This window comes from Myotis myotis, unplaced genomic scaffold (assembly GCF_014108235.1).
Source record: "Myotis myotis isolate mMyoMyo1 unplaced genomic scaffold, mMyoMyo1.p scaffold_m19_p_7, whole genome shotgun sequence".
Classification (NCBI taxonomy): Eukaryota; Metazoa; Chordata; class Mammalia; order Chiroptera; family Vespertilionidae; genus Myotis; species Myotis myotis.
Window position 1 is genome coordinate 4784366 of NW_023416379.1, and position 26862 is coordinate 4811227.

The 26862-nt window shown below is 56.6% G+C and overlaps 1 protein-coding gene across 7 annotated transcripts in view; it reads right to left on the reverse strand.

The window, feature by feature from the left end:
* Positions 1 to 26131, reverse strand: part of SYNJ2 (synaptojanin 2) — a 79312-nt gene extending 53181 nt beyond the window's left edge. For 6 of the 7 annotated variants that reach the window (XM_036316386.1, XM_036316387.1, XM_036316385.1 and 3 more), the window contains exons 1-2: positions 25959 to 26131; positions 4101 to 4187 (exon numbers count right to left, since the gene is read on the reverse strand). In XM_036316386.1, coding sequence (XP_036172279.1) covers positions 4101 to 4187; positions 25959 to 26076 — 205 coding nt within the window. In that variant the 5' untranslated portion in view covers positions 26077 to 26131. The remainder of the gene's footprint in view (positions 1 to 4100; positions 4188 to 25958) is intronic. The other variant, XM_036316391.1, reaches the window with a different exon arrangement.
* Positions 26132 to 26862: the final 731 nt, after the last annotated feature.

Genomic DNA, 26862 nt, shown 5'->3' on the forward strand with positions numbered 1-26862 from the left:
GGCTGTGGCCCCAGCAACACCAGGCCAGGTCAGAGGTTGCTGGCCAGAGTCAGGTGAGGTGGTGGGGAGGGCAAGCCATGGGTGACAGGCCAAAGGCCCACCAGATACAAACACGCACGCACTCTCTCACATACATGCACAAACGCAAACACACATGCACACATGCATGTGTGTGCAGATGCACACAGCCACATGCTCACAGGCATGCACACACGTGCAGGCACAGCCACATGCCCACACATGTGCATGCAGACACACGTGTACGTATGCACCCGCACTCACGTGTGCAAACACATGCACACACACATGCACACAGACATGCACACACAGGTACACCCCTGCGGAGGACAAGAGGCTCACAGTGCAGACAACTCTGCCTGCAGCCTGGACAGGCAGGGAGGAGAAGGGACGGTGCATCTCAAAATCTAGGAGTTAATGGCTGAGTTTCAGTTTGGGAAGATGAAAAAGTTCTGAAGACGGATCGTTGCCCAACACTGTGAATGTTCTTAATGCCACTGAACTGTACACTAACAATTTCATCTCGTTTATATTTTGTAACAATAAAAACAACTCCGAAACCTCAGTATCAACTTAGGAACGCTTTCCTCGAAGCCCACCTCCACGCCCGAGCTGCCCGATGCCCCGAGGCTGCCGTGACAGGGCCCACGTCCACCCCGAGCTGCGGCCACCTGTCACCTGGCAGGGGAGGGCTGGCACTGGGCTCACCATGAGTCATGGCAGACACAAGGCCATTCATTCGGGACAAGGCTGGGCGTGTTCTCCAGGCCCCGCCTCCTGGGCTGGCATTGCTCTGTGTGCTCAGCTCCGCGATCTCCCCCCAGGTTCCTGCCCATCTCAGCCCTGTGGCCGCCCGATCTATCGTCCTGCTCGTCCAGGACACTCTCAAACTAGTGGGAAGCGAAGGCCTTAGGAACTCTGGGCTGCCCAGGGGAAGGAAGCTGCTTTGGCCAGAGGACCCCCAAGGCCTTCCCCTCCCCACACGCACGAGCTCAGAATTCTGTCGCCTTTGTAGCCACATGGCACCGGCTCAGGGCTCCCTCACCTTCCCTTTCTAGAACCAGGAGCGGTGCAGGCCATGCGGCCGCTCACCCAGCTCGGGACAGCCCGCTGTGCCCGTGGCCCCCTCCGCCTGGCAGCCGGCAATCAGCAGGTGGGAGTAGTCACACCACGGACATTCCCAGAGCTGGGTGTCCAATATTTACCAGCTCACCACGGGTCACTGATGTTAAAGTAAAGGACTCCGAGACCAGGAAGGCCACTCCATTTCAGACTCGCCAGAGAGCGCTGCAGGCCCTGAGCGCAAGAGGCTGTCCCACTCCCTCTCCACTCTTCCCTCGGCAGTGAGAGCCCACAGAAGCCAGCGCTCGGCGAGCCATGCCTGTCCACCAGCCTGCGCCCTTCCCCCACACCGGCTCTCCTGGGGACCCCCTGCCAGCCCCGCCCACTCGGCACCATGCTCCTTCTCACGGAAATCTAGGAACAATGTCAGCAGAGACAAGGCCTCCTGGTTCACAGGTGGGAAACCAGCCCTGGGGAGGTGGCATGTGCATGGGCCATGCTGTGACGCTGGGACGGGACCCGAGGGCTACTGGGAAGTGTAGGGCTGTCTGTTGCTTCAGGGGCTGTGCCCGGCACAGTCCAGGAGCCTCACTCATTAGAGACCTCAGTACGCGCAACCGTGGAGGCCATGACACACGGAGGCCATGACACGCGGAGGCCATGACACGCGGAGGCCTCGAGCGCTCAGGCTAAAAGCAAGGTAAGTCCCTGTTCTCACTGGGAAAGTGCCTTCGCTGCTACTCTCACCTCCTGGGCTCCCCACGCGCAGTCCCTGGGAAGCCCGATGCCCGCGAATGGTGGGGGCTCCACCCCCTTCCTGCTGGCTTTTCAGGGAGAAAGGGGCACTCAGCTCTCTGTGACACCCAGGAACCTGAGATAAAGCTTTGATGCAATGTTCGTGCATGTTTCTTCATTTCTAACATAAAGGCTGTTTTCACTTCAGTAAAATTAAAATTGGACAACTGCCCCAAGCGGAGAGACTGAGGGGAAGCCTCCTTCTCTGTGGAGACCCTCAGCCTAAAAAGTCAAGGGGGGCGCCCACCCCACTGGGGAGGGTCATCCTGGTGAACATGCTTCCCAACACCCTCAACAGGTGAGAAACAACAAACAGAGAAAACAGATTTAGTTTGGGGCTGCTGCCAAGCCCACCCTGGCCCCTGGCCGGGTGCCCCGCAGACACCCTACTCACCCGACAATGTTCTCCTGGGGCCATCACCCTTCCTGGCCTGTAGCCGACCTCAGACCACAGCTTTCCCCTGGGATGGGGGGGAGGGTGGTGCTGCTCTCCGCCCAGAAGCTCACTTCCCGCCCAGTTGGGACAGAGCAGCCTGGTGGTGGAGAGCAGCCCCTGGGGCCAGAAGGCACACAGCCCAGAGTCCAGCTGCAGCTGAAGAACTGCCTGACCTTGGGCCGTTATGGCCCTGCACTGAGCCCAGGCCCCTGCAGATCATTTGATTAAGGATCACTTAATTACGCACAAGAGAAACCTTTCCAGTTATCACTGTAAGATGTCAACCACGGAACACCTCCTGAGTGCCTGGAGGTGACGGTGTAGAAAAAAGTGTCACAGACTAGATGACGCACAGCAGGTAAGTCCCCCTCTGCCACCCACCCCCCCACACCCCAGCTTGTTTGTCTGTGAAGCAGGATGGCAACAGTGCCTCCCTCAGGCTGCCGGGAGAGCTGCGTGAGTCAGTGACAGCACATCAGCAGTGCCAGGCCCTGGGTAGGCACCATGCAAGGCCGCCTGCCTCCACACGGCGTCATGACTGAGGCTGGGCCACAGGGAGCTCACTGGGGGTGCGGGGAGGCCCGTAGGAAACTCTGGCAGGCGGCACCTTTTCATGGGAAAAGCGAGTTCTGGAAGCAGCCAGGTCGGGCTGGAGTCCCAGCAGAGCTTCTTGGGGCGTTTCCTTCGCTGTAAAACGGGGGTGAAGATGCAGATCGCACTGCTCCTCTGCAGGATTCAGTGACGTCATGGATGTATAGTCCTTGGCACGGAGCGGATGTTTAATGACAGCACTTGGTCGTGTGGGTGGGTCGCCTGGTGCTTCTCCTCAGCACCGCTTAGAGATTGTCCATGTCATCATCGTAGTTCAGGCAAGACCGGCCCATGGAAGACCCGGGAAAGGAAGGCAAACACCAGTGCCCTTCTGGGGGCTTTCACCGTCCTCCGTCCACACACCCGGCGGCCGAGGGGGGTGGGACATGCACGTGCTGGGCTGGGGAGAGCCATCGCGCCTGAACTCGGTCAACTCAGCCCTTCCCATTTTGACCCAGCTCTGGCCTCGGCCCATAACTCACTGATGGCACTGGGTGGGCCAACACACATTAGCCGGCTGAGACGGGGAAGGACATGGTGGCTCCAGGGTTCCCATGAGGCCCAGGAGTGCAGAGGTGACTCGGTGGCCCTGGGTGTGTGTGTGTGTGTGTGTGTGTGTGTGCACAACTGACCACTGGGCCCCTCGAGGTCATACTAAGCAAGGACGCCCACTTGTCCTGTAAGTTCTGTGCCTTTTCAAGCCAGAGAAGTGGCCCATTCTGTGATGCACTTTCCTTTCCTGTAGCTCCCCGCCGCCCACCCCCCCCAGCCCCCCAGCCCCTGCCAGTGTCTGACGCTCAGGCCCTGGTGGTTGGCTTTCCTCGCCACCAATGCCCAGACCAGCCTGTCCAGGGGGCTTGGGACCTGTGGCATCCACCTTCTGGAAGGCAGAGTACAGGGCCCTTGTAAGTGACAAACAACCCCTGGGCAGCCCCCCGCACCCCAGCAACCCCCCCCCCCCCACACACACACCGACGCTCAGGTCCTGATGAGCAAACAATAAAGGGGACCTTTCTCTGCACCCAAGGCCAGAAGCAACACAGACAGGTGGGAACCGGCTGCACTCACCTTGACCTTCCCAGCATGGAGGAGCAGGCTCGGCAAAACAAACATTCAAAAGATCACACCGTTAAAATGCTTTCCAAACTGACAAGAGAGGCAGGCAGGCTGACAGCTGCTGCTCCCGGAGGATACTCACCGGATTTTAACCTGAGCTCTCCCAGGCAGCCGTAGGCGTCGGTGAGCTTCCCGTACTGGCCTCTGATGACCTCCTTCTCGGCGGGCGCTGGGGGACAAGCACAGCACAGACAACATCAGCGGGTCTCCCGCGGGAGTTCGCTCCCCGCAGCCTTCCGCCGCTCCCACCCACTCGAAAAAGAAAACGCAGAGACAATAGCTCAGCCCCAGTAACGCGTGTGGAGGTTTGAGGTTTCAGGATCAGCGAATCACCAGGCAGCAGGGATGTAGACATCCCCGTGAAAAGCCTGCTCTCTGCGGGCGCCCACAGCTTCCGGGGGGGAGGGCTGGAGAGGATGAGGGGCATCCCCCGTGGGCCGGAGGTGCTGGGTTTGAGGGGGAGCCTGGGCCGACCCTGTCACTGCACCGGGGCCCACGTGCTCAGACACAAAGCGAGTCATCGTCATCTTCGGAGAACCTGCCTTCCTAAGTGTGTCTCCTGGGGGCTTCGTTCTGCAGTGCCCACCCCCCACCCCCAGGAACTGTTAACCCACAGGGGGGCTGCACAGGAAACTGGGTACCCAGACACCCCAGGCCCAGTAGCGTGAACCCCAAGGTGAGCTGCGTGAGCAGGACCCCCCATTCGGCAGTTGTGCCCAGAGCAGGTGGAGAGCAAAGCTGGCAGAAGGAGAGACCTCGGGGCAGTAGCCCCGCCCGTTCCAATGATCCACAGCCACCGCCTGTCAGTAGACAAGTGGACAAATGCCAGAGAATAACCCTGATGCAATAATCTGTCCCAGCTCCGGGAGCCTTACCAAGGCTTCCAGCAGGACCCCGAGCCTTCGCAGGCCCGGTCCTCGGCTTGTTAAACCGTAGACAAGGGGCTCTTGGGCACCAGACAGACAGGAGGAAACCGCTGGGCAAAGCAAGTGTCAAATCCAACTTTGGACGCAGCACGGACCACGGGAGAGGCTGTGGACACGGGGAGAGGGACACGGCTCAGCCCACTGGTCACACACCACAGAGCGCACATCACATCGCCTGGCCATGGGCAAAGGAACACGAATAGAAAGAGCTCTCGTCGTCTTCAAGCCCTGACCGGGCCACCTGGCCCATCGAGTCCCGTAAGCGACGGACTCCCTGACATGAGCGCCCTCCTGTGGGCCTTGCCCCGAGACCACTCTCAGCACGTGTGCCCGGCCGTCGCGGTCATCTTGTGAGAAGACGCGTTTTTCCTCCGCAATCGGACTGGCTGGAAACAAACCCCGCTCACGACAGACCAGCGGGGCACAGTTCCGGGGGGCACGGCTGACCGCGAGGGTGGCGGGGCCAGCCCCTCTGTGGGCTCCAGGAGGACCCCTCCCTGCCGCCTCCCAGCTCGGGGTGGCCGTCACCCCTGCTTGAGCTGCATCACCCCCTCCATTGTCACATGGCCACCTGCTCCCCGTGGGTCTCTGTGTCTCTCCTCTTCTTCTAAGGACACCGGTCTTATTGGGCTTGGGGCTCACCCGCCCCCAGCACGACCTCATCTCAACTAACGACATCCCCGCTGACCCACATTCTGGGTGTGAGAGCGGGCTTCAATACGTGATGCTGGGGGCACGCCTGAAGCCATGACACTCGGTGGTCTCTGCACTTGGTGAGCCAGCCCTTTTACGGCCCAGACCCCCTGCAAACAGTCTCCCCGATGAGCTTTCCTTTCCTCTCCACGGCTCCTCGGGCCCACCCTGACAGCCCCACACTGCCCAGGCCTGGCCGCCCAGGCAGCCTGCTCCGAACTCACCACCCCGCTGCTTGCCCCAAACAGCTACGCGTCCTCATGAGGCTTGGAGAAAGGAGGAATCCATCCTGCTCCGCAAAAGAGAGCTCTCGACCCAATGCCTGCAAGCAGCGGGCAGGTCCCGGGTGGATGAAGCTGCTGGAAGGGGCCCTGAGGACCGGAGGACACGCCCGCCTGCTCTGAGGGGCAGCGGTCAGTGCTGCCAGTGGTCCCCCAGGAGCCATGCCAACCCAGTGCCCGCAGGTCTGGCGTTTTTCCAGAGAAGTAGGACAGGGCTGATTTTTTGCTGCTGACAACCAACCCCATTTATTTTAAGCACCGTGTGGGCAGAACACACACCTCTGCAGGCGGTACTTGCCTGCCCGTTTGCAACTTCTGTCCTGCTAATGCCTCCAAAACAGAGCGTTCCCACTGTCCACGCTTTCTTGCATTTCCTGCGGGTTTTTCCCTCCCCTGCCATTGGCCACGAACATCCAGCCTGCTGAGGGAAGTCCTCTCGTCTACTCTCCCATCCTCTTCCTCACCCATCTCGTGCTCCTGGGATGCTGCCATCCATCCTCTACTGGGGCTGGCACTGCCCTGGCACAGGGATCTGGCAGTGGGCATGACAGGCCACCGTCCCTGGACATCAGAGCCAGCCCAGGCAGGCACTGGGCGCGGGCAAAGGAGGGACGCGTGTCATGGATGATGAGTGGCAGTGGAGGCCAAGCCGTGGGTGGGACCCTAGAGCGGGGGCACTGCTGAGGCACATCCACGAAGGCCTCGTCAGTGCCAGGCACCCTGTAAGCTTCCTGCCAGGGCGGACAGCCATGGTCAGTAAGCACAGTACAGATGGTGGCATGAGCTAAGGAGAAACAGTGAGCAAGGAAGGGGGGTATGAAGTGGGGTGTGTGTGTGTGTGTGTGTGTGTGTGTGTGAGAGAGAGAGAGAGAGAGAGAGAGAGAGAGAGAGAGAGAGAGGTGTTTTACATCGCATGGTTTGAGAAGGCCTCGCCACAATGGCGACTTTTGAATGCAGCCCTGAAGGAAATGAGAGAGAAGGCTGAACAAGGAGCAGGGAGCATTGTAGGCCCAGAGAAGCATGTGCAAAGGTCCTGAGGCAGAGGCATTCCTGGCAATTCAGGGACCAGAAAGGTCAGTGTGTCTGCTGGAAATTGGAGTGGGGGACACATTATAAAGAGCCTCTGGGTCATAAAAAGGCTTGGGTTTCAGGCTGAGTGGGAGCCCTTGCGGGCTGCTGTGTTGGGAACAGAACGCAGAGGGGTACAGGGAGAAGCAAGACCAGTTGGGAGGCCCGGCAATGGCTCAGGCAAGAGATGCTAGCGGGACCACGGTGATAGCAGCGGCGGTGCTGAGAAATGGTCAACTTCTGGAAACACACGCACACACTTTTATGGAAATTCCCTAAGAAAAGCAGAGTAAGTGTAATAAACCCTGTGCGCCCGCAGACCATGGACCCACCAGCTCCAACACCAGCTAGTTTCATGCATTCGTTTCATTCATTGCCCCCCCACCCCAGTCTCACCCTGAGATTAGGGCCTTAGATGTGGCCCTCAGACAGGAAGCATCACCAGCATTAGAAATACCAGTTACCAGGCGCCTCCCCCCTCCCCCACCCCGCCAGCTTGGCTGAATCGGAACTCTGGGCTGGAGACTCAGAGACTGTGTTTGAATGAGTCCTCTTAGTGAGAATCCCTGTCTCAGGTGATTCTGAGTAAACCCCAGACTCCTTATCATTTCATCTCTAAATATTTCAGTAAGAATCTCCAAAAGATAAGGTTTTTTAAAAAAAAAACACACAATAGCATTATCACATCTAAAGGGACTTAAGCACATTCCTTAACATCATTAACTATCTCCACATTTTGGAAAGCGAGGACAAGATCTGAGAACAGATTGGATGCGGGAGGCGAGAGAAGATGGTGCAAGGACGCCGATGTCTCCTGACTGCAGACAGGGGGAGTGGCTGCCACCTGTGCGGGAGGCTGGTGGGACAGGGGAGTGGCTGCCACCTGTGCGGGAGGCTGGTGGGACAGGGGAGTGGCTGCCACCTGTGCGGGAGGCTGGTGGGACAGGGGAGTGGCTGCCACCTGTGCGGGAGGCTGGCAGGACAGGTCTGTGGAGCAGCAAGAGCTCAGGCTGGAGAGAAGGCGAGGCCAGAGCCCATCAAGCCCAGCAGGGAAGTCTGGCTGACCTCACACCCGGGGTCCCCAGCAAACAGGTATTTAACGTGGTGAGGCTGGGAGGTCGCCTGGGGGTGAGCCTGCGGGATGGTGTTTAAAGGCCAGGGAGACGGAAGAGACACGGCCAGAAAGATGCAAGGAGCACCAGGCACCAGGAGTGCGCGGTGCCCTGGAAGCCTGAGAGGGATGAGGCAAGAGGCAAGGGGGCGGGGGGTCAGAGCTGCTAATGTCCTGGCGTCACCACGGGCACTTTCAGAACAGCTGACGGGCAAAACCGTAATAAAGAGCAGAGAGAAATGGAGACAGTGAGCAGAGACAAATCTTTTTTTTTTAAATCCACACCTAAGGAGATATATATATAATTCAATTTAGAGAGAGAGGAAGGGGGAGAGAGAGAGAGAGAGAAACATCGATGTGAGAGAGAAATATCGATTGGCTGAGTCTGATAAGTGCCCTGAACGGGAATTGAACCTGCAACCTTTTGGTGCACGGGATGATGCTCCAACCGACTGAGCCACACCGGCCAGGGTGAGACAGTTCTTTGAGGAACTCTGCGTGTGCGCATGTGCGATCATATGTGTGTGTGTGTGTGAGTGTGTGTGTGTGTAGAGGAGAGAGAGAGGGGGAGGCTGTGGAGAGGACAGTGAGGCCAGAAGGCTTCTCTAAGATGGGGGTAGCACCAGCTTGCACACACTACACATGGGCCAAGGGAGGTAAAAACTGATGCAGCAGGAGAGGGAGCTTACGCTGGAGCCATGCCCTGGAGTAGGTCGATGGATTCCCGGGGTAGGGGTCGCCTGAAACTCAGTCGGTCCACAGCTAACAGGAGAGAAGGGACAGATGCGGGTGGGCGGGTAACTGTGGAAATTCTCTCCTGTTTGCTTCCACTTCCTCAGTGCAACCAGAAGCTACTCCACCAGCTAAGAGCCAGGGGAGGAGGGGACAGAAGAAGAGGGAGAGGGGAGAGTGCAAGGCAAGGTGGGTGAGTGAGCAGGTGAGAAGGCGGAGGGTGCGGAGGCAGGAGGGGGGCTGTGCAGAGGTGGCAGGTTCAAGGGTCGCAGTCCCAGGAGGGCCAAAGACGGTTGGAATTGGGGAATTACTGAGGGATGAGCTGAGAAGACAGAGCTGAGTGTTTGGCACTGACGGTGGAGGGACAGGTACGGCCGCGGAGGGAGGCTGAGCCAGGGCGGAGGACACACTCATTGGAGGAGGGCAGGTCAGGGAACTGGAGGCCAAGGTCTTCAGAAGGACCATCATGGCCACTGAAGGGACCAAGCGTGAGGGCAGGACTCAGCCTCAGGGAGACGGACAGAGGAGGACCCGGCAAGTTCAAGGAGAGCGGCAGGGTCTGGATATGTGTGGGCAAAGGGTTAACACAGCTGCTGGAGCATTTGACCTTCAGTTCACTTTCTAGCCCTGTTTCCATGGTAACCTGATAAAAGTTGTCTATGTTATTAGACAACATGGCTTATGATAAAAATAGACCTGACTGGCCCAGCCGGCGTGGCTCAGTGGTTGAGCGTCGACCTATGAACCAGGAGGCCACGGTTTAATTCCCGGTCAGGGCACATGCCTGGGTTGCAGGCTCAATCCCCAGTGTGGGGCGTGCAGGAGGCAGCCGATCAATGACTCTCTCTCATCATTGATCAGCGGTTCTCAACCTGTGGGTCGCGGCCCCTTTGGTGGTCAAACGACCCTTTCACAGGGGTCGCCTAAGGCCATCCTGAATATCAGATATTTACATTACGATTATAACAGTAGCAACATTACAGTTATGAAGTAGCAACGAAAATAATTTTATGGTTGGGTCACAACACGAGGAACTGTATTTAAAGGGCCAGAAGGTTGAGAACCACTGTGATGTTTCTATCTTTCTCTCTCCCTCCCTTCCTCTCTGAAATAAAAAAAAAAAAAAAAAAAAAAGACGCGACTGGTGGAGCATCTGGACGGAGAGAAACCACAAGTGAACTAACTACCGTAGCACTGGGGCCCCTGGGGCCTGGCCTTTGGGACCCTGGAGCTCGGCCCTGACACAGATCCTGGGGGTGAGACTCCCCAGCGCATGGCCTGGCCTCCACGCAGGTGGGCGCGTGCTGGGGTCTCACAGGGCTTACCAGGCGCCTCTGGAGGAGAATGTTCCAGACACCCGCCAGCGAGCTGGGTTCCCGTCAGGATCCCAGAGGGGTGCTGGCAGTTTGGATGCTTGGAGGAGCCTGGACAGACCTCCTGGTGGGCGCTGTGCATGAGGCTCCAAGTTGAGTGCTTTTATGGGGGAGGGAGGGAGAGTGTCTGGAGGGGGAAGAGGAGACTCGGGGACACGCACCCCACCCCTGGGTGCACTTGAGAGGCCTGCAGGGAAGCAGTGGCTGGCCCCGGGCAGAGCACACGTGGCCACGGTCTGGTTCCCAGGACAAAGCTCTGTGGTCAGGCATCCCGAGGCCGCGCTGGTCTCAGAGGGTGCGGCAGGCGCCGGGGAGGGGTCTGCTTCATCCCCCGGGCGGGCCGGCCGTGCTCCTGACAGCAGCACGGTCCCCATCGATACTCAGTCCAACCACACACGCTTCTTTCTCTCATAGTATTTTCTTTTTTTTCCTTTCATAATATTTTCCACAATAATGTGCCATAAGGAAATTCCAGCAGAGCCCAGCCCACAGGTCCAAAAAACAAGTAGGTCAGTTAACAATGCCGACAGCCCAAGCCTGGGGTGCATCTGCGGCTGCATTCCTGTGCAGAATATTAAACCACCCTCTTGTGTTTCAGGGTCTCAGGAGGCTGGAATCATCCAGATCAAGGTCACTGCCTCCTTCGCGTCTCGCGCTGAGCTCGGCGCAGACTGGCTGGGGCTGCTCCTCCCCGAGTTATCAGCTTGGAGCTGCAGCAGCGCTTCCGAAGGACAATGGCTCTCCCCGGGCAGAGGCTGCGGAGCGTTGCTAAGCGCAGTGCAAATCAAAACATGGGTCTGAAACAGAAGCTGGAGAGCCAGACAAAGCCACCAGGCAGACACGCCAGCGCCAGAAACTTTCCTGCCCTCCCCACCCCTCCCCCGCCCCTCCCCCGCCCACATGTCCAGCCCCCACAGGACAGCCAGGGGGAGGGTCCTTGAAAAAGCATGACCTAAGCAAATGTACTGCCTCCCGCCAAGCTGTGCTCAGCGCCAGAGAAAATAGAGGCAAATTCATCCTCTGCGGTGGCCACAGCTGGAAAAACATCTGCAGGGCAGGGCAGGGCAGGGGCAGGCCCTCACCCCACCCTGCGCGAGGCCAGGGTGGGCAGGGGCTGAGGTTACTGGGCCGAAGGAAACGGCCGGCTCCTTGGACAAGAGGGCTCAAGTACAGAGCTGGACACGGAGACTTACAGCTGAGTTTTCCTTTGTTTTCTTTAAAAAGCGGGAATCCAGGGGCTAATCTGGCACTGATACGAGATGCATATGCTTCCTGCAGACCAGGGACAGGACTCAAACCCCGATCAGCAGTCCTCACACCTTAGGACGCACAGTGTCAGGAGGCTGGGTGTCCGAGGGCCTCCCACCCAACAGGGAATAAGAAGGAAGCAAAGAGATTCCCGTCTGTCTACAAATGTGCTGTTTTACTTATTTATTTCATTTCTTTTTTTATTGATTTCAGAGAAGGAAAGAGAGGTAGGTCCTTCTGGGCCAGGGCTGGTGGCCTGGTCCGGATCTCACTCCTGGGCCTCAGTCCCTCCCCTGCCCCCGGGGCTCCTGCTGGACCAAGGCCGGGTGTGGCACTTCCTCCTACCACCAGCCCTCCAGTTTGCTTCCTATGACTAACAAATTAGGCCCAGGCCCCGCAGTGCTGGAGGCTCCACTCCCAGCTTCTTTTCCAGTTTCTTCACCAAGGGACCAGCCAAACCAGTTCTGGGTCCTCGCCCTCTCTTCTTCCTTACACAGGTTACCCCTCCACCTGAGGGCCCCGCCCAGCTCTGGGGCAACCTCGCCTCAGTGCGTCCTTCCTCCCACAGACGCCCTATTTCCATGCGAGTGCTCTGCACGCACACACACGCACATGCACGCCTCTTCAGAAGCTGTTAGTGTGAGCTATATACTCCTCTTCTGCTACATGAGAGGCAGGGAGAGAGCCAGCAGGAAGGGGAAAGTCACCCCCTTTCACACCTCAACTCCTTCACTCCACTGTGTGCCGGGTGTAGCTCTAGGACCCGGGAAACGGCAGGAAGACAGGGGCAGGACCAGGAGAACCATCCCTCAGGAAGGAGGTGGGGTCACCTGGGCGATGCTGCTGGGATCCAAGACGGAGGTCTCTGGGGATGCTGATGAAGGGCTTCAGGGGCGTGGTCCTCGGCCCGGCTGGCCCCGAATCAGGGGAGAACAGGAGGAGGGGAGTGGAGACAGCATGCGTGGACAACCCCTTCCCATCGGGAAGGAAGAAAGGAGGTGGGGTTGGGGTTGAGAGGCTGTGCAGAGGGGGAGCGATGCCATGGATCCAGGCTGAGCAAGATGGAGGGAAGGCCTGGAGCCCACACTAGCTCTTGGTGGGCTGCAGACCCATCTGGGCAGGGTTCTGAGGGACAGCAGGAAGCAGCGAGGATGCCTTGGTCCTCGCCACTCCGGGCCCTGCCACAGCTGTTGTTCAGCCTCGCGCCCCAGCCCTGCCCTCACGTTCCCAGCTCTGAGCAGGTGTGTCCCCTGGAGGGCAGGCAAATCCGGGCTTGTCTGGAGGCCTGCGGGCGCCCGTCTCCTGGGAAAGGGGTCAGCCTGAGGGGACAGGACAGGTGTGAGGGCTGGCTGTGGGCCAGGAGGGAAGGCGACTAAGAGAGTGCACTGCTTGTCACCAGGGCCTCGCCTGCATCACAGGAGACGGCAAGAAACACAGAGCAGAACAGAGTCGGCATTCACCCGTCCACCGCTGATGACCAGGCAGGCGCGAGGCAGAGCCGGCAGGTGGCCACTGGCACTTTTCCTTTTGAGAATTACCATATTGGCAACTAGCTTCTCCCCCGCTTAAAGCCTCGTGCCCACAGGAGCCCCATCTCCCTTACAAAACCCCAAAGGGGGAGATTTGAGGGTTCACCAGGGTCGCCCAGTGCCAGCTGTCACACTCAGGAGGCACTGAGCTGGTGCCCTGTCCACGTTTTCATTCATTTACGGCTCCTCCTCCGCAGAAGCAATTCGCCAGGTAAGGTCATTTCTGCCATAAGCAGTGTGATCTAGAGAGTCACACAAATGCCAGATTCCCACTGGGAAGGGAAAAGAGCCCCACGTTATGTCCTGCACTAGAATACATCCCAGAGGTCTTTAGAGTTAAGTGTAAAGAAACCCAACTTTTCAAAGTATTAGAAGAAAACATCGGAGAAGCTTTCACAGTTTTATGGCATGAAAAGTCTTTCTAACCAAAGCACAAAGCTCGGAAGTCATACAGGAAGGAAGCCTGATGGGTTTGAGAAATGTTTTTTGTAACTGTAGTATAACACAGATAGAAAGAAACGAGCAAATCCTAAGTGTACGGCTCCATGAATTTTGACAAAATGCTCAGGGATCTGGGAACAGCACTGGCAGCCCCGGGACCCGGCTCCTCCGCCAGCCTGTGTCCCGTGGATGAAGGGCCCACCTGCTCCAGTGCGACCTTACCCTAAGTTACATCTTGGTTAGGTCTGCAAAGACCCCATTTCTAAACACAGTCACATTCCGCTACCAGGGGTTAGGCCTTGAGCATGTTCTGGGGACACACATAATGCACAGCGCCCTGCTCCAAGGAGCCTGCATTCTCACAGCCACAGACGACGCAAGCAAACGAAGAAGATCATTCCGGGGATAAGTGACCAGAAAGCAGATGCTGGAACAGATGGGGCTGGGGCGTGGAGGCCATGGGCTGGTCCTGCTGGGTGGCTGGGGGAAGTCTCCCCGAAGTCGCTGAGTTAGGCCTGAAGAGGAGGTGGCGGCCAGGCAGGATCTGGGGGAAGAGCATGGGGCGGAGGACACAGCAAGAGGGGAGGTGCTGAGGCAGGACCCACCCAGTGAAGGGGCATGAGCCCAGGCAGTGGGAGGCGAGGCTGGAGAAAGAGCGGGCAGTGGGCGCAGGCTGTGCAGGCTGGATCAGGCCACCGTGTGTGATGAGGCCACTTGGTGTGGCCACCATGAGTGACGAGGCCACTGTGCGGCCTCCGGGGAGGCTCCAGGAGTGGCAGTTGGACACCTGCCAGGTGGTGACCAGCGAGAGAGGGCAGTGGTGGGTCAACGCGGGCAGCGCAGGGAAAGTGGCGGATTCAGATGTATTTGGAGGAGAGCAGTTGGCCGTGCAGGTGGATTGGATGGGGCTGCGGGAGACAGGGGTCCAGGATGACTCACAGGTCCGTGTCCTGAGTGCCTGCCCCGCCCATGGGGGCTGCCATTAACCAAAATGGGGGGACTGCGATGAGAATGCATTTCAGTGGGGGCAGAGGTGGGGGGAGAGTCCCAGACAGACATTAAAATCGGCCCAGAAGCTTTAATGGGAATTTAATTGGATTTTACTCAGACACTTGCATTCTTAGATTAATTGGAGAACTAATACGTTCACATTGTTGATGTTCCCATCCCAAAAATGTGGTGCTTCATGGAAGTTTATATCTTTCTTCCGTGAGGCCTTAGGTTTTTAATTATGTTTATTCCCAGAAACTGCTGTCCCTGGGAGTGGAATCTGTTTCCCAGCACACGCTCTAGTGGGCTAATGACGACGTCTGGGAAAGCTACGGATGGTGCTGGAAGAGCAGCCAGCTTATTGCTTCCTCGAGTCTAATGGACGAGTGCCTATCAGCCCGCACCCACAGCCGTCAGCATTTCCCAGCCTCGCTTCCCCTCTTCTCCCGCTGCTGTGCCTGTGCGTGTGTGCGTGTGTGTGCGTGTGTGTGTGTGTGTGTGTGTCTGTCTCCTGGGGCGCTGACAGACAAATGCCAGGCGTGACGTCACTGCACGCACGGCTACTTCAGGGTGTCTCCTGGACTGTCTATGTCTACACCTTATCATCTGCACCCAAAGGCCTGAGGGCGTTCAGGAGGGGGAGACAGAGCCACAGCGGGGACCCCTGGGGGCCCGGGAGGAAGGGGGTGAGCACACCGAAGGCCCACACCGTCCTCGACAGCCCCCCCCTCAGAGGTCGCTCCTCACCTCCTCCTCCTGGGTGTGGCCTCTCCTAAGATAAAGCCCTAAAAAGCTCTCGGTAACCTCATTCTCCCCACAGCAAACTGAACCCGGGGCGGGGGGGGGGAGGGGGGGGCGTGCTGTGGAAGTCAGACCCCCACACCCCGCGATGGGGAGCCTCTGCAGGCGACGGAATCTCCCTGCAATTTCTCCCCTCTTGTATGCTGTCCTATGTCACTGGCTCCTGTGCTGCAGGGGTACAAGCACAGCTCTGTGGTTGAATCAAACATTTTATTACTTCCATGCAGTCAGATAAAAGCCGTTACCAGCCCTTCTCTGGGGCAGCCTCCAACCCGCATGGAGAATTAGGAAAAGTGTCTGGGGTGGGGTGGGGTGAGGCTGTGGAAGGGAAGTTCACACACACACACACACACACACACACACACACACACACCAGCTGGAGGAGCCCCCCAGAACTGGCACTGAGGCTAGGCCTTCCCCTCCGTCCCTATCACAGGCTCCCTGGGGTCTCTGGCACTGCCAATATTTTTAACATCCTAATGAAAATGATACCTCTTCCCGTCGATAAATAGCAAATCTTAAATAGACAGATGATAGAGTTCCGATCAAAATCAATTTATGCGACCAGATAAAATCTCTCAGTCCTCACCCACAACACTGCTTTGTAGTCTGGCTGGAGAAAGAGGCCAGTAGCCCTTGAAAGAGAGAACTAGAAGATTCTATTTGTCCACATAAGAGACAAAACTTCAACGTGGAATTCCATTCTTGCAGCTCCATCGCTGGCCCTCCCATGCTACCCATGAAGATGTGTCTGACCCCCCTCCTAGCCGCCCCCGCACCCTGGTCCAGGGGCCACCCCCTCCCGGTGGTCTCGGTGACAAGACAAGCAACACTACTCCCATGATCTTGTTACGAGGGCCTGGCTCAGGCCTGGGCAGGTGGCACGACATGGCCAGCCGGCTTCCAATAGTCCTTCCTTTCTCCACACCATTTAAATAACAAGCAACCCACTGTTGAAAGGGCCAGGACACTGTTCTGCTGGCCGGGCACGCGTGACAGCACTCGGCTCACCCCTCGCTGCCAGGAGCCGGCTGGGCCACGCCTGAGCGCAGTTTTGCCGAATTGGCAGCAGGAGCTGCGGAGAACCGTCTGCTCCGTGGAAGGAGTTTTCCAACGTGGAATGTTTATCAGCCACGGGTGAGGTTCACGCTGAAGCTCAGTCCATGCAGCCAGTCAGAACAGATGAGAAAAGACCGCATGTGCCCGGACCCGCAAAGCCTCCACGCCACGCCGAATTATTAAGCAAAGGTCACGCGGCAGGATGAAAGGCAGTTGAAGGACAGCAGTGCATATTAAGAAGAACCAGCTAAAGCGACGACTGAACTAGCATGGTTTATGCTATCTTAATAAATACGTACTCTGTGTCCCTAATTCAAACTTAAATTGTTTCGGCTTTTTAACATTTTTTGTTGTTGTTGTTGCTGGTTATAGGTAAGGAGCAGAATGAAGGACAAATATTCTCATGCATTTTAATTAATTCATAAGCATCCAATTAAAAATGCATAGCATCAGCTTCCTAAGGTAAGTTCAGACTTAGATCTGAGCCATTGTGGATTTTACGTTGCCAGATCATTTCTCCTAAGATTCAAATTCCTGGGTAGGGGTGTGTGTGTGTGTGTGTGTGTGTGTGTGTGTGTGTGTGTGTGACTTTTTACTTCAATAATTTTTTATTTTTCAATTATAGTTGGTGTATATTATATTAGTTTCAGGTGTACAACACAGTGATTAGATGTTTATGTAACTTACGAAGTGCTCACCTGATAAACCTCGTTCCCGTCTGACACCACGCACAGTTATTACAATTTCACTCGCTGCATTCCCTAAGTTGTACTTTACACCCCTTTACTATTCTGTAACTGCCAATTTGTACTTCTTAATCCTTATAATTTTAACGAGGTGTGTGGAGTATGGTGTTTCTTATTTGCTTATGCTTAGTGTTTAAGCTTTTTTTTTTTAAGACACAAGGAATCTCAAGAGCAGAAAGGCAATTCGGGTTTTCATTCGTTTGCACGTTAGGATTCTGCGGTCTCGAGGGGTTAAGTCAATTCCCCCAACACAGAACAGCACGAGGTGCCAGAGCCAGGATTCAGGTCCCGTCTCCACTGCGGAGAGGCGGGGCACACCCGGTGAAGAGGGCTTGGTGGCATTGCTCCTTCTGGGTCAGGCCTGAGGACGGGAAGTGGTCTGCTTCGTCTTAGTAGAGATTACTAGCACCGATCAGGAATGCGTCAACACAAGTGACAACGGAGAGGCGGCGGCTGCCCAGCTGGTGTGGCTCAGTGGTTGAGTACTGACCTAGGAACCAGGAGGTCTCGGTTCTATTCCCGCTCACGGCACAGGCCTGGGTTGCGGGCTTGATCCCCAGTGTGGGGCGTGCGGGAGGCAGCCGATCCGTGATTCTATCTCATCACTGATGTTTCTGTCTCCCTCTCCTTCTCCCTTCCTCCCTGAAATCAATAAAAATATTTTTTTTAAAAAAGAAAGAAAGGCAGCGTCGCACAGAGGTGCTCACCTTAACCCTGGACCTTGACAGGCGGTGGGACCATCAGTCCTGCGTGAACACCCCGCCCGCCCCACCCCACTCCCCAATCCCACATGGAGGCCTCACGCTGCTTCAAAAGACAGGAAAGTCCCTTTTCGTTCTTATCAGCTGGTGTGTCCAGCAGCATGAGGCCCCGACCCCCGCAGTGCCGGCCTCACTGACCACCCGCGGGAGGAGCCGGAGTCGGAGCCGAGCCTGGGCTTGGACTCAGGCAGCCGGGAGCCCCGGGAGGGCGGCCAGGCAGGCCCCGCCTCGGGAAGGAGGCGGCCAGAAGTGGCACAGAGGCCAGAATAGCACCAGGCACCAGCTCCCATGATGTTACTGAATCCTCTCTGGGAGAGTCCCACATCCTCAGGAAACTGCCTTACATTTAAGTCTCACATTTGTATTTTGGAGCTGCTGCCACGGACTGGGCCACGGGAGGAGCTGCCCCGCCCCCACCCTCCCACCCCCCACCCCCCACGACTGTGCTGAGTGGCTTCTCCTCCCGCCCTGAGTCATTTCTGAACCAGGAAGCTGTCTACAAGCAAATGGCAACCTGCGAGCTTCCCACGCCAGCAGCACTGCCTGCTGCCCCCGCACCCCCCCTCCCCCCGTCCACTCCCCAGGCCTGGCCAAAGGCACCACCTTCCAGTTGGGCCCTTTGCTCAGGTGCCCAGCTCAGCACCAGGCCCACACCGGCGCCCAGGGCCCACCTCAGGTGCAGAGCGCAGTAAGTCCACCCACTTGGCAGAGCCCCCCACCCCAGCCCCCCAGGGCGCCCAGCACACACACTCAGAACCTCTCCCCCAAGTCGAGGAAGCCCGCAGATGACACCAGTCCAACACTTAGCTGCTTCACAGTCTGCACAATGGAGCCTGTACGCCACAGGTCAAACTATTTTTAAGTTTGAAATCGGGCTAACAAACCATTAAACAAAGCATGTTCTATCCTCTTTGCTTGAGAAGATACCCCATGAAGAAAGGCAGGGCCAGGCGTCCCAGCGCCCCCCAGCACCTCCACCGACCTCCCCTGTCCAGCTTCATACCACCCCGCTGGGGGCCTTGTGCACACTCCTGAGGACACCTGGTTCCTCCCAGACCCGGGACCCTCGCCACACCCCCACCCCGGGGCCCGGGAAGAGACCTGAACAGCCTGAAGCAGGGGGCACCGCGTGTCAGGAGGCTCCAGGGTCCTGCGAACCTGCGGTGTGGTCCAGACAGGGGCGCACAAACACGGGTGGACGCGGCCCTCAGCCCACGCCTCACGCCGGGGAGGGGGCAGGGCAGGCCTCCTCGCGGCCTAGGAACAGACCGCGCTCTGAGCCCATGGCGGTCCCCCCCTAGGACCGTCGCTTCCTAGGCTGTAGTGTACTCTTCTCATGCGACCACTTTGCTTCTAAAAACGTAACTTGGCCAACATCTCGGGATCAATCCGCACCACCATTTCTGCTGTTGGTCAGGTGGAAATCTGTCCCGTACATTAGAACTTGCGCCCACAAGTGCAAGTTGGGCTGGGGGAGCCGAGCCAAACTCTTGCTTGGTTTTGAACTGCCGGGGTCCAGCCCCAGCAGGTCCAGGGGTCCCCAAAGGTGTGGACGGAGTCGGTGAAGAAGGAATGACACGGAGACAGCGTTCAGTTGATCAGCAGCCTAGCCAGAATCTCCAGCCAAGTTCTGGTCTGGATCTCCCGTGAAGTTCTGCTTCGGATCTCCAGCCAGGTTCTGTGTCCATGTTCTCTTGCTAGGTTCTCCAGGTTCTCCAGCCAGGTTCTGTAGCCATGTTCCCTCACTAGGTTCTCCAGCCAGGTTCTGTCCAGGTTCTCCAGCCAGGTTCAGTCACCAGGTTCTAGTCAGGTTCTCTTGCCAATTTCTGTAGTCAGGTTCAGTCCAGGATCTTTTGCCATGTTCTCTCCAGCGAAGTTCTTCTGTCTCTAGGTTCTGTGTAGGTTCTGTGTGTAGGCTCTGTCTCTCTTGGTTCTGTCTTCTAAGTTCTGTCTCTAGGTTCTGTGTAGGTTCTGTGTCTAGGTTCTGAGTGTAGGCTCTGTCTCTCTTGGTTCTGTCATTCTAAGTTCTGTCTTGTTACATCTGTATTTATACCAGTTGATTCAATCCTATCAATCTCTATTCCAAAGGTTAGGGCGTTTCTTATCTCCATTCCAGGGAGTAAAGATTATGTAGCTTAAGCATGATTGTTCGTAGTTAAAGTGATTAATTACCCACCTGGCACTTAGTTAAGAGGTTTTATTCCCTCCCTAACTTCAGGGGAAAATCCCTACCTGGGGAAACAACCTTTCTCAGAGACCTTGGTTAAAACACATAGTGCCAAGAAGGTGAGCAAACATATTAAGAACAGTATGCCATATATGCCAGGTCCCTTGAAACAGCAAGCATGGACCGGCTCCCAGGAAATTCCCCCTTTTTTATTTTTTAAAAGCAGGCATTAAAAAGAAAAACCCCAAATGCTCTCTTGTATCCATTTTAAGAGTAGGATTGGTGCTTTCCACTATTACCTGAGTCCTGATCTATCACCCCAGGGAGAGCTTGCCAATCCTGCACTTTCCCGGGGTGGAAAGGCTGCAGTGGGGTTAAGGATAAGGCTCCTTGGGCCTACCTCCTCCCATGCCTTTACATTTACCTTTCCTTCCTCAGAAAAGCATGGACATACTTCTTGTATAAAACGTTCTGTCTGACTGGGAGTAACCTTAATTCCTCTTCTAGCAAGCATATGTGTTAAAAGATCAATACAGAGTCTTATTTCTTTAGACTCAGTATGGCACATCTTCTTAATCTAAAGATCAATACAGAGTCTTCTTTCTTTGGACTCAGTATGGCACATCTTCTCAATCTAAGTTCTGTACTATCCACCTTCTTACCCTACTTATCCTCTATAGGGGAGTCTGCAGTACCCTGGTGGAGTCCTATCCGTCCCGAGGGGCGGATACCGGGGGGCGCTTACCTAGGGGAATCCTGTTCCAGGGCTTCCCAAAGGTGTGGACGGAGTCGGCGAGGAAGGAACGACACAGAGGCAGCGTTCAGTTGATCAGCAGCCTAGCCAGGATCTCTAGGCAAGTTCTGGTCAGGATCTCCAGCGAAGTTCTGGTTAGGATCTCCAGCCAGGTTTTGTCCAGGTTCTCCAGCCAGGTTCAGTCACCAGGTTCTAGTCAGGTTCTCTTGCCAATTTCTGCAATCAGGTTCAGTCCAGGATCTTTTGCCATGTTCTCTCGCTAGGTTCTGTGTCTAGGTTCTGTTGCCAGTTTCTGTCCAGGATCTTTTGCCATGTTCTCTCCAGCGAAGTTCTTCTGTCTCTAGGTTCTGTGTAGGTTCTGTCTTCTAAGTTCTGTCTCCTGTTGTCTTGTTACATCTGTATTTATACCAGTTGATTCAATCCTATCAATCTCTATTCCAAAGGTTAGGGCGTTTCTTATCTCCATTCCAGGGAGTAAAGATTATGTAGCTTAAGCATGATCGTTCGTAGTTAAAGTGATTAATTACCCTCCTGGCACTTAGTTAAGAGGTTTTATTCCCTCCCTAACTTCAGGGGAAAATCCCTACCTGGGGAAACAACTTTTCTTGGAGAGGTGACCTTGGTTAAAACACAGCGCCAAGAAGGTGAGCAAACATATTAAGAACAGTATGCCATATATGCCAGGTCCCTTGAAACAGCAAGGATGGACTGGCTCCCGGCATTGAACCAACTACATTTTAGAAGAGTCATTGCTCATAAAAAAGACAGGCCTGGGTGACACAGATTCGAAATACATTGATAATTATCAAGGCTGGGTGACAGGCACTCAAAATTAACTTTTCCCTTCCACTCTCGTGCATATTTTTAAATTTTCACAATTAAAGGTTAAAGCATCAAAAAGCAGCCCGGCGAGATTTGAAATCACGTTCCGACCAGTGAGTTACCAAAACCACAGGTAGAAGCCACGCTAACCCGGTTTGTATTTTTGTAAACATTGTGCTGAACAAACCTACAACCAGGAAGGACCCGACTGGAGCCCGGCTGGCCGCCAGGCGGCTGGGACTGAGCTGTCCCCGGCCGGAGCCTGGAGCCCGCTGGCCCGCCTGCGCCTCTCTCTACCCGGAGCAATGAGGGAATGGCCACTCCTGGGACCCTCTCCGGTGCCCTTAAGCAGGTCGAACTTCTAGTCACTGACCAAGTAAACCCAGGCCAGTGATCCCTTGGAAAGGGAGTGAGGCAACAGCTCAGAGGAAGCCGCCTGGCCCCGGGGCCACCTCCCCAGTTCAAACAAAGCTGACACTGTGGCCTCTACAAGGCTCAGCAGCTGGGAAAACCCGGCCGTGTTTACATAGAAACTTCTACCCCAGAAGCTCGAGGTCATTTAGGGCCAACACTCACTAATTAATGAGGTCTCCCAAGCCCCCTCCCACCCCCACCCCCTCGGCCTCTCCGCAGCAAGCCAGGGGTGGGGCCGGGCTGGCGCAAACACAGGTGCAGAGCAGGGGCACTGGGGGACCGCCCTCTGGGCTGTTTGGAGAACCCTGAACTTCGGAGCATTGGGGCTGGCGCTGGTAGTGGACGAAATCCATGCAGAGCAGGCACGTTTCCCTTCGTCTTGTCCACACTGAGTCTGGAGACACAGACAAGGACAGCAAGGACTTTCTGTCCCAGTGGGCAAATAAGAAACCGTGCCCTAATTCTCTGGGCCACGGGGAATTGCCACGCGCTCCGCTTCCGCTGTACCTGAGAAGTCCCTGTCGTCAATCAGGCCGCCGAGAAAACTTGACAAACACCTTGGAAATGGGAGCCGATACGTTGGGCTCCTCTGCCCCTGGAATTCCTGTTCCCACTGATCCACACTGAAGACAGAGGCTCCAGGGAATTCCTGCAGCAGCAGGGACTGGGGCGCGCCCCTCCCTGCCTGGTGTGGGGACCCCTGCAGTCACGTTGGAACAGAAGGGCTGGACCCCGCGATCCACCATCCAAGGGTCATTATTAGTTTTTCCGAAACTCACACCCCAATTCAAGCAGCCGGCTGTCTCCCAGCACCGCCTGAAAACACTGTCCAGTCGTGAGCCCTTTCCACGGAGAGGCCTTTCCAAGTTAGGATCCTTATGGGGGTCGGTGCACTTAGAAGAGCTGTGCTTACTGGTGGCTGGCTGGCAGGCCACCCCCCTGCCCCTAAGCCCTTCTGCTGCTCCCCATAAAAGCAGCAGCAACGTGCATCTGCCACAGAGCTGAGCTGGGCCACACAGGGGCGAGGAAGAAGTCACTACCCACATGGGAATAAACCCTCCACTGAAGCCCCCCTGGCTCTCATTGCCCCCTGGGCAGACCCATCACAGGGAACCACAGCTGGAGTGAAAAAGGAAGCTGCCTACCCCTGAACCTCATGGAAAGGGTGGGTGGTCAGGGTCCCGCCGCCAGCGCGGCCGGCTGCCACAGGTGTGCTGTCCCACACAAAAGCAGACACTGCATCCTTCGAAGACAGCGGTTCTCAACCTGTGGGTCGCGACCCCTTTGGGGGTCGAACGACCCTTTCACAGGCGTCGCCTAAGACCATCAGAAAACACATATATAATTACATATTGTTTTTGTGATTAATCACTTATCCTTTAATTATGTCCAATTTGTAACAATGAAATTGGGGGTCACCACAACATGAGGAACTGTATTAAAGGGTCGCGGCATTAGGAAGGTTGAGAACCACTGTTCTAAGGGAAACAAATGAAAGCATTCTTTATCTGGTCAAGGAAAGGAAAGCCAACAAGCTGGGCCTTTGGAACACAGGTAGAAGTTTCTAGTTCAGAGCCATTCTGGCTGCTCGGGGCATGTTTAGGATCCTTTAAAGTCTAAGACAACAACTTTTGAGCAACGGAGGCTCTCACCGTCCTCAGGACCAGCAATACCTCCAATGCCACACTGCATTTATTTACTTTTTTAAAAAAACTTTAAGTATATTTTTAGTGACTTTAGAGAGAGGAAGGGAGAGGGAGAGAGAGATAGAAACATCAATGATGAGAGAGAATCATTGATCTGCTGCCTCCTGCACGCCCCACACTGGGGATTGAGCCCGCAGCTCGGGCATGTGACCTGACCAGGAATTGAACCGTGACCTCCTGCTTCATAGGTTGACGCTCAACCACTGAGCCACACCAGCCGGGCACCATGCTGCTTTTTTAAAAATAGTCACATTTAATTTAAGAAAAACAGACTTTAAAAATTAAGTATTCAGCCCAAGGTCTACGGAAACATGAATGCCAGGTTAAGTGACAAATGTGGGTGGCACCTGAGTAGGGTTGTGCCATTCTCTTCATTACACTCTCGGTTCTAGAACCCACTGTATTGTAATCACCAATGTAATGCATAGGGTGGCTCCCCAAAGTGTATACACACACTTTGGATAATTATAAAGGCAGTGTTTATTAAAATGCATTTCATTTTCGAAATTGAGCTATCGGCTATTAAAGTGTGTCTATACATTTTGCGGGACACCCTGTACATGTATGTTAGCCCCAATTTAATTTCCAAATGGGAAATATGCACATTACTTCCATTAATCATTTTTAAATCTTCACTTTTGAAAAAAATATAGTCTATTTTCCCCAAGGGGCTGCAAAGGAACTCCAATGTGTATGATGCTAGCTTCGTGGTGTAATTCAACCACGGGATGTTTTAATCTCTTCGATGAAGCAACAGTTTTGTACCATGAAATTACTCTCTCGGCTCTGATAAATGCGGTATGAAGTGGACATCTAAAATGGAATGGAAATTGCTGTGGTTTTCTCACAAGACCTTCACAAATGACCGAACTTGGACTTTTCAGGACCGAGCACAAATTGGAGTAACCTGATAATCGTTTAACCCACGATTCGCTGCACATTTATGGTTCTGACAAACCTGGAGACATCATTTCAGAAAGCCGGTGATGGAAAACAAGCCCATGACTATATGCTGATAAAATCACTGGGGAAGTGGAACTAGAAGAGACAGTCCTTCCAAGACGTGGATCCTAACTGAAGAACCGAAGCCCGCAAATGAGAAGAAAAGATTAAGGACTGTATACAGTGTCATGGAAATGAGTGCACTGGCCACCCACCACCTACAGGACAAGTGACCATCCTGTTTAGCTACGAACAAGGGAAGACGGAGCAGCTGGACACCAGCTGGAAGCCCAGTCTCCAGCTTTCAAGTTCAAAGTTCTCACAGTCCCACCTGGTTTCATGCTTTGGTGCGACCTAAGAATGTTAGCCACAAAGCAAGGGACCAGGGGGCCATGATTCCAGAACAGCCACGCAGGGGTCGGGTACAGGCGTGTCACTTGGGCTAGCAAGTTTCTCAGCCTCTTCAGGCCCGGTTTACTCATCTGGAACATGGGGATGATAACAGCTCTTCTGTTGAATTGTGAAAATGAACGAGGTTGTCGCTAAAGTCCTTGGCACAGTGCCAGCCTAAAGACTTCCTGGAGCCCTCTATAAACGTACCGGCTTGGCCTCTAACTCAGGACACCCAACATTAAAGGCGGCGTCAGGAAGGACATTTGCCCCCAGCTCTGTCCTCTGCAGCACCGACGCCTCTCCCCCAAGCATGGACACGAGGCAAAGGTGCCATCAGCAGGGGAAGGGGAAGACCAGCTAGGAGGCGGCTTGGTCCCACCAGAGAAGCCGCTGGAATGCGCCTGCAGGAGCTGACAAGGTGCGGCTCGGCTCACTCAGAGGGTCCCCAGGGGTCCAGCCGGCTCCACTGCGCCCAGTGACTCTCAGGCTGGCGGCGGGGCTGCTCCGCGTCCGTGCGATGGTGATGTTGCCCCATCCCCTCCGGGAGCGAAGCTGGCAGCACAAGCCAAAGGGTTTCACCAACAAGTGCAAAGAAAGCGCGCCGGGCACCTGGCCCAGCTGGCGCCTACCCCAGCCCGCGGGTCCTCCGGGGCCGGTACCGAGTCCGGCGCGGATATCAAAGGCCGGAGGCGGCTTTGGGAGAACCGAGAACCGAACCCGCGCCCGGCCCGCGGGCATCAAAGGCCGGAGGCGGCTTTGGGAGAACCGAGAACCGAACCCGCGCCCGGCGCGCAGAGGGGAGCCGGGCTGAGGCTCAGGAGGGGCTGGGGCCGCCGCGCACCGCCCGGCCAGCAGTGCCCGGGGTCCCCGCGCCCCTTCATTCAAACCCGCCGCGCCCAGCCTCACGCCGCCGCCCCGGGGGGTCACCTGGGGGAGCAGCGCCCCGGTTCTGGGCGCCCCGCCCGGGGGTCGCGGGCACTCACCGAGCGTGGCCACCGCGCCGGCTTCGAAGAGCAGGCCGTCCCCGCGGCCACGCGCCTCCAGCAGGACGCCGCCCGCCTCCGGCCGCCCGAGCAGCCGCAGCCCCTTGCTCAGCGCCATGGGCCCGCGCCGCCCGCCCGCCACTGGCGGAGTTTCCCTGCGCGCAGCTCCAGCCCGCGAGGCTCCTCCCCGCCCCGCCCGCCCCGTCCCGTCCCGCCCCGTCCCGCCGGCCGCCCGGGCAGGTGAGGGCGCGGCCGGGCGCAGCGCTCCCCCCACCGGAGGCCGGCGTGGTCCCGGTCCGGTCCCGGGCGGATGGGGCGATGGCGGCCGGGCGGGGGACGTCCTGCGGGGCGGCCGGCGGGAGGGAGATTCCACACGTTCCTGCGCGCGGAGGAGGCCCCGGGAGTGGCCGCGGGAGCCGGGCCTGGTGCGCCCGCGGCCTTTTATGGGCAGCCCGCGGGCCCGAGCCGGCGGCCGCGCCTCCCTCCTTCGGCCTCTCGGGCGGGCGGCGACCCTGGGCGCGGCACTGGCACTCGGTTGCCCTGCGGGGAAGCGGGGTTTATAGGTACCCGCCTCTCAGGCGGAGCGAGGGCGCCCGGGAGCGGACAGCGCGGGGTAAGTCGCCTGCCCCTAGCTTCCGCGGAGGTCGGGGGTGCTGCCCTGGAGAGACTGAGGCCGTGTCTCCACACCTGCCAACAGGTGACCTTGACCCCCCCTCGCCTGCTCTCCTCACCTCGCAGCACCTGCCCACCCCCACCCGCGCCCTCACAGGGTGGGTGCGAGGATTGGAGGTGGGGTCAGAGGAGTTAGGGACGGAAAGCTCGGGAAGTAAGGAGCAGGCGCAACTGTGAGGTGCCACTTGCCAACCCTACCCCCACTGTTGTCTAACCCCCCCCCCCCCCCCCC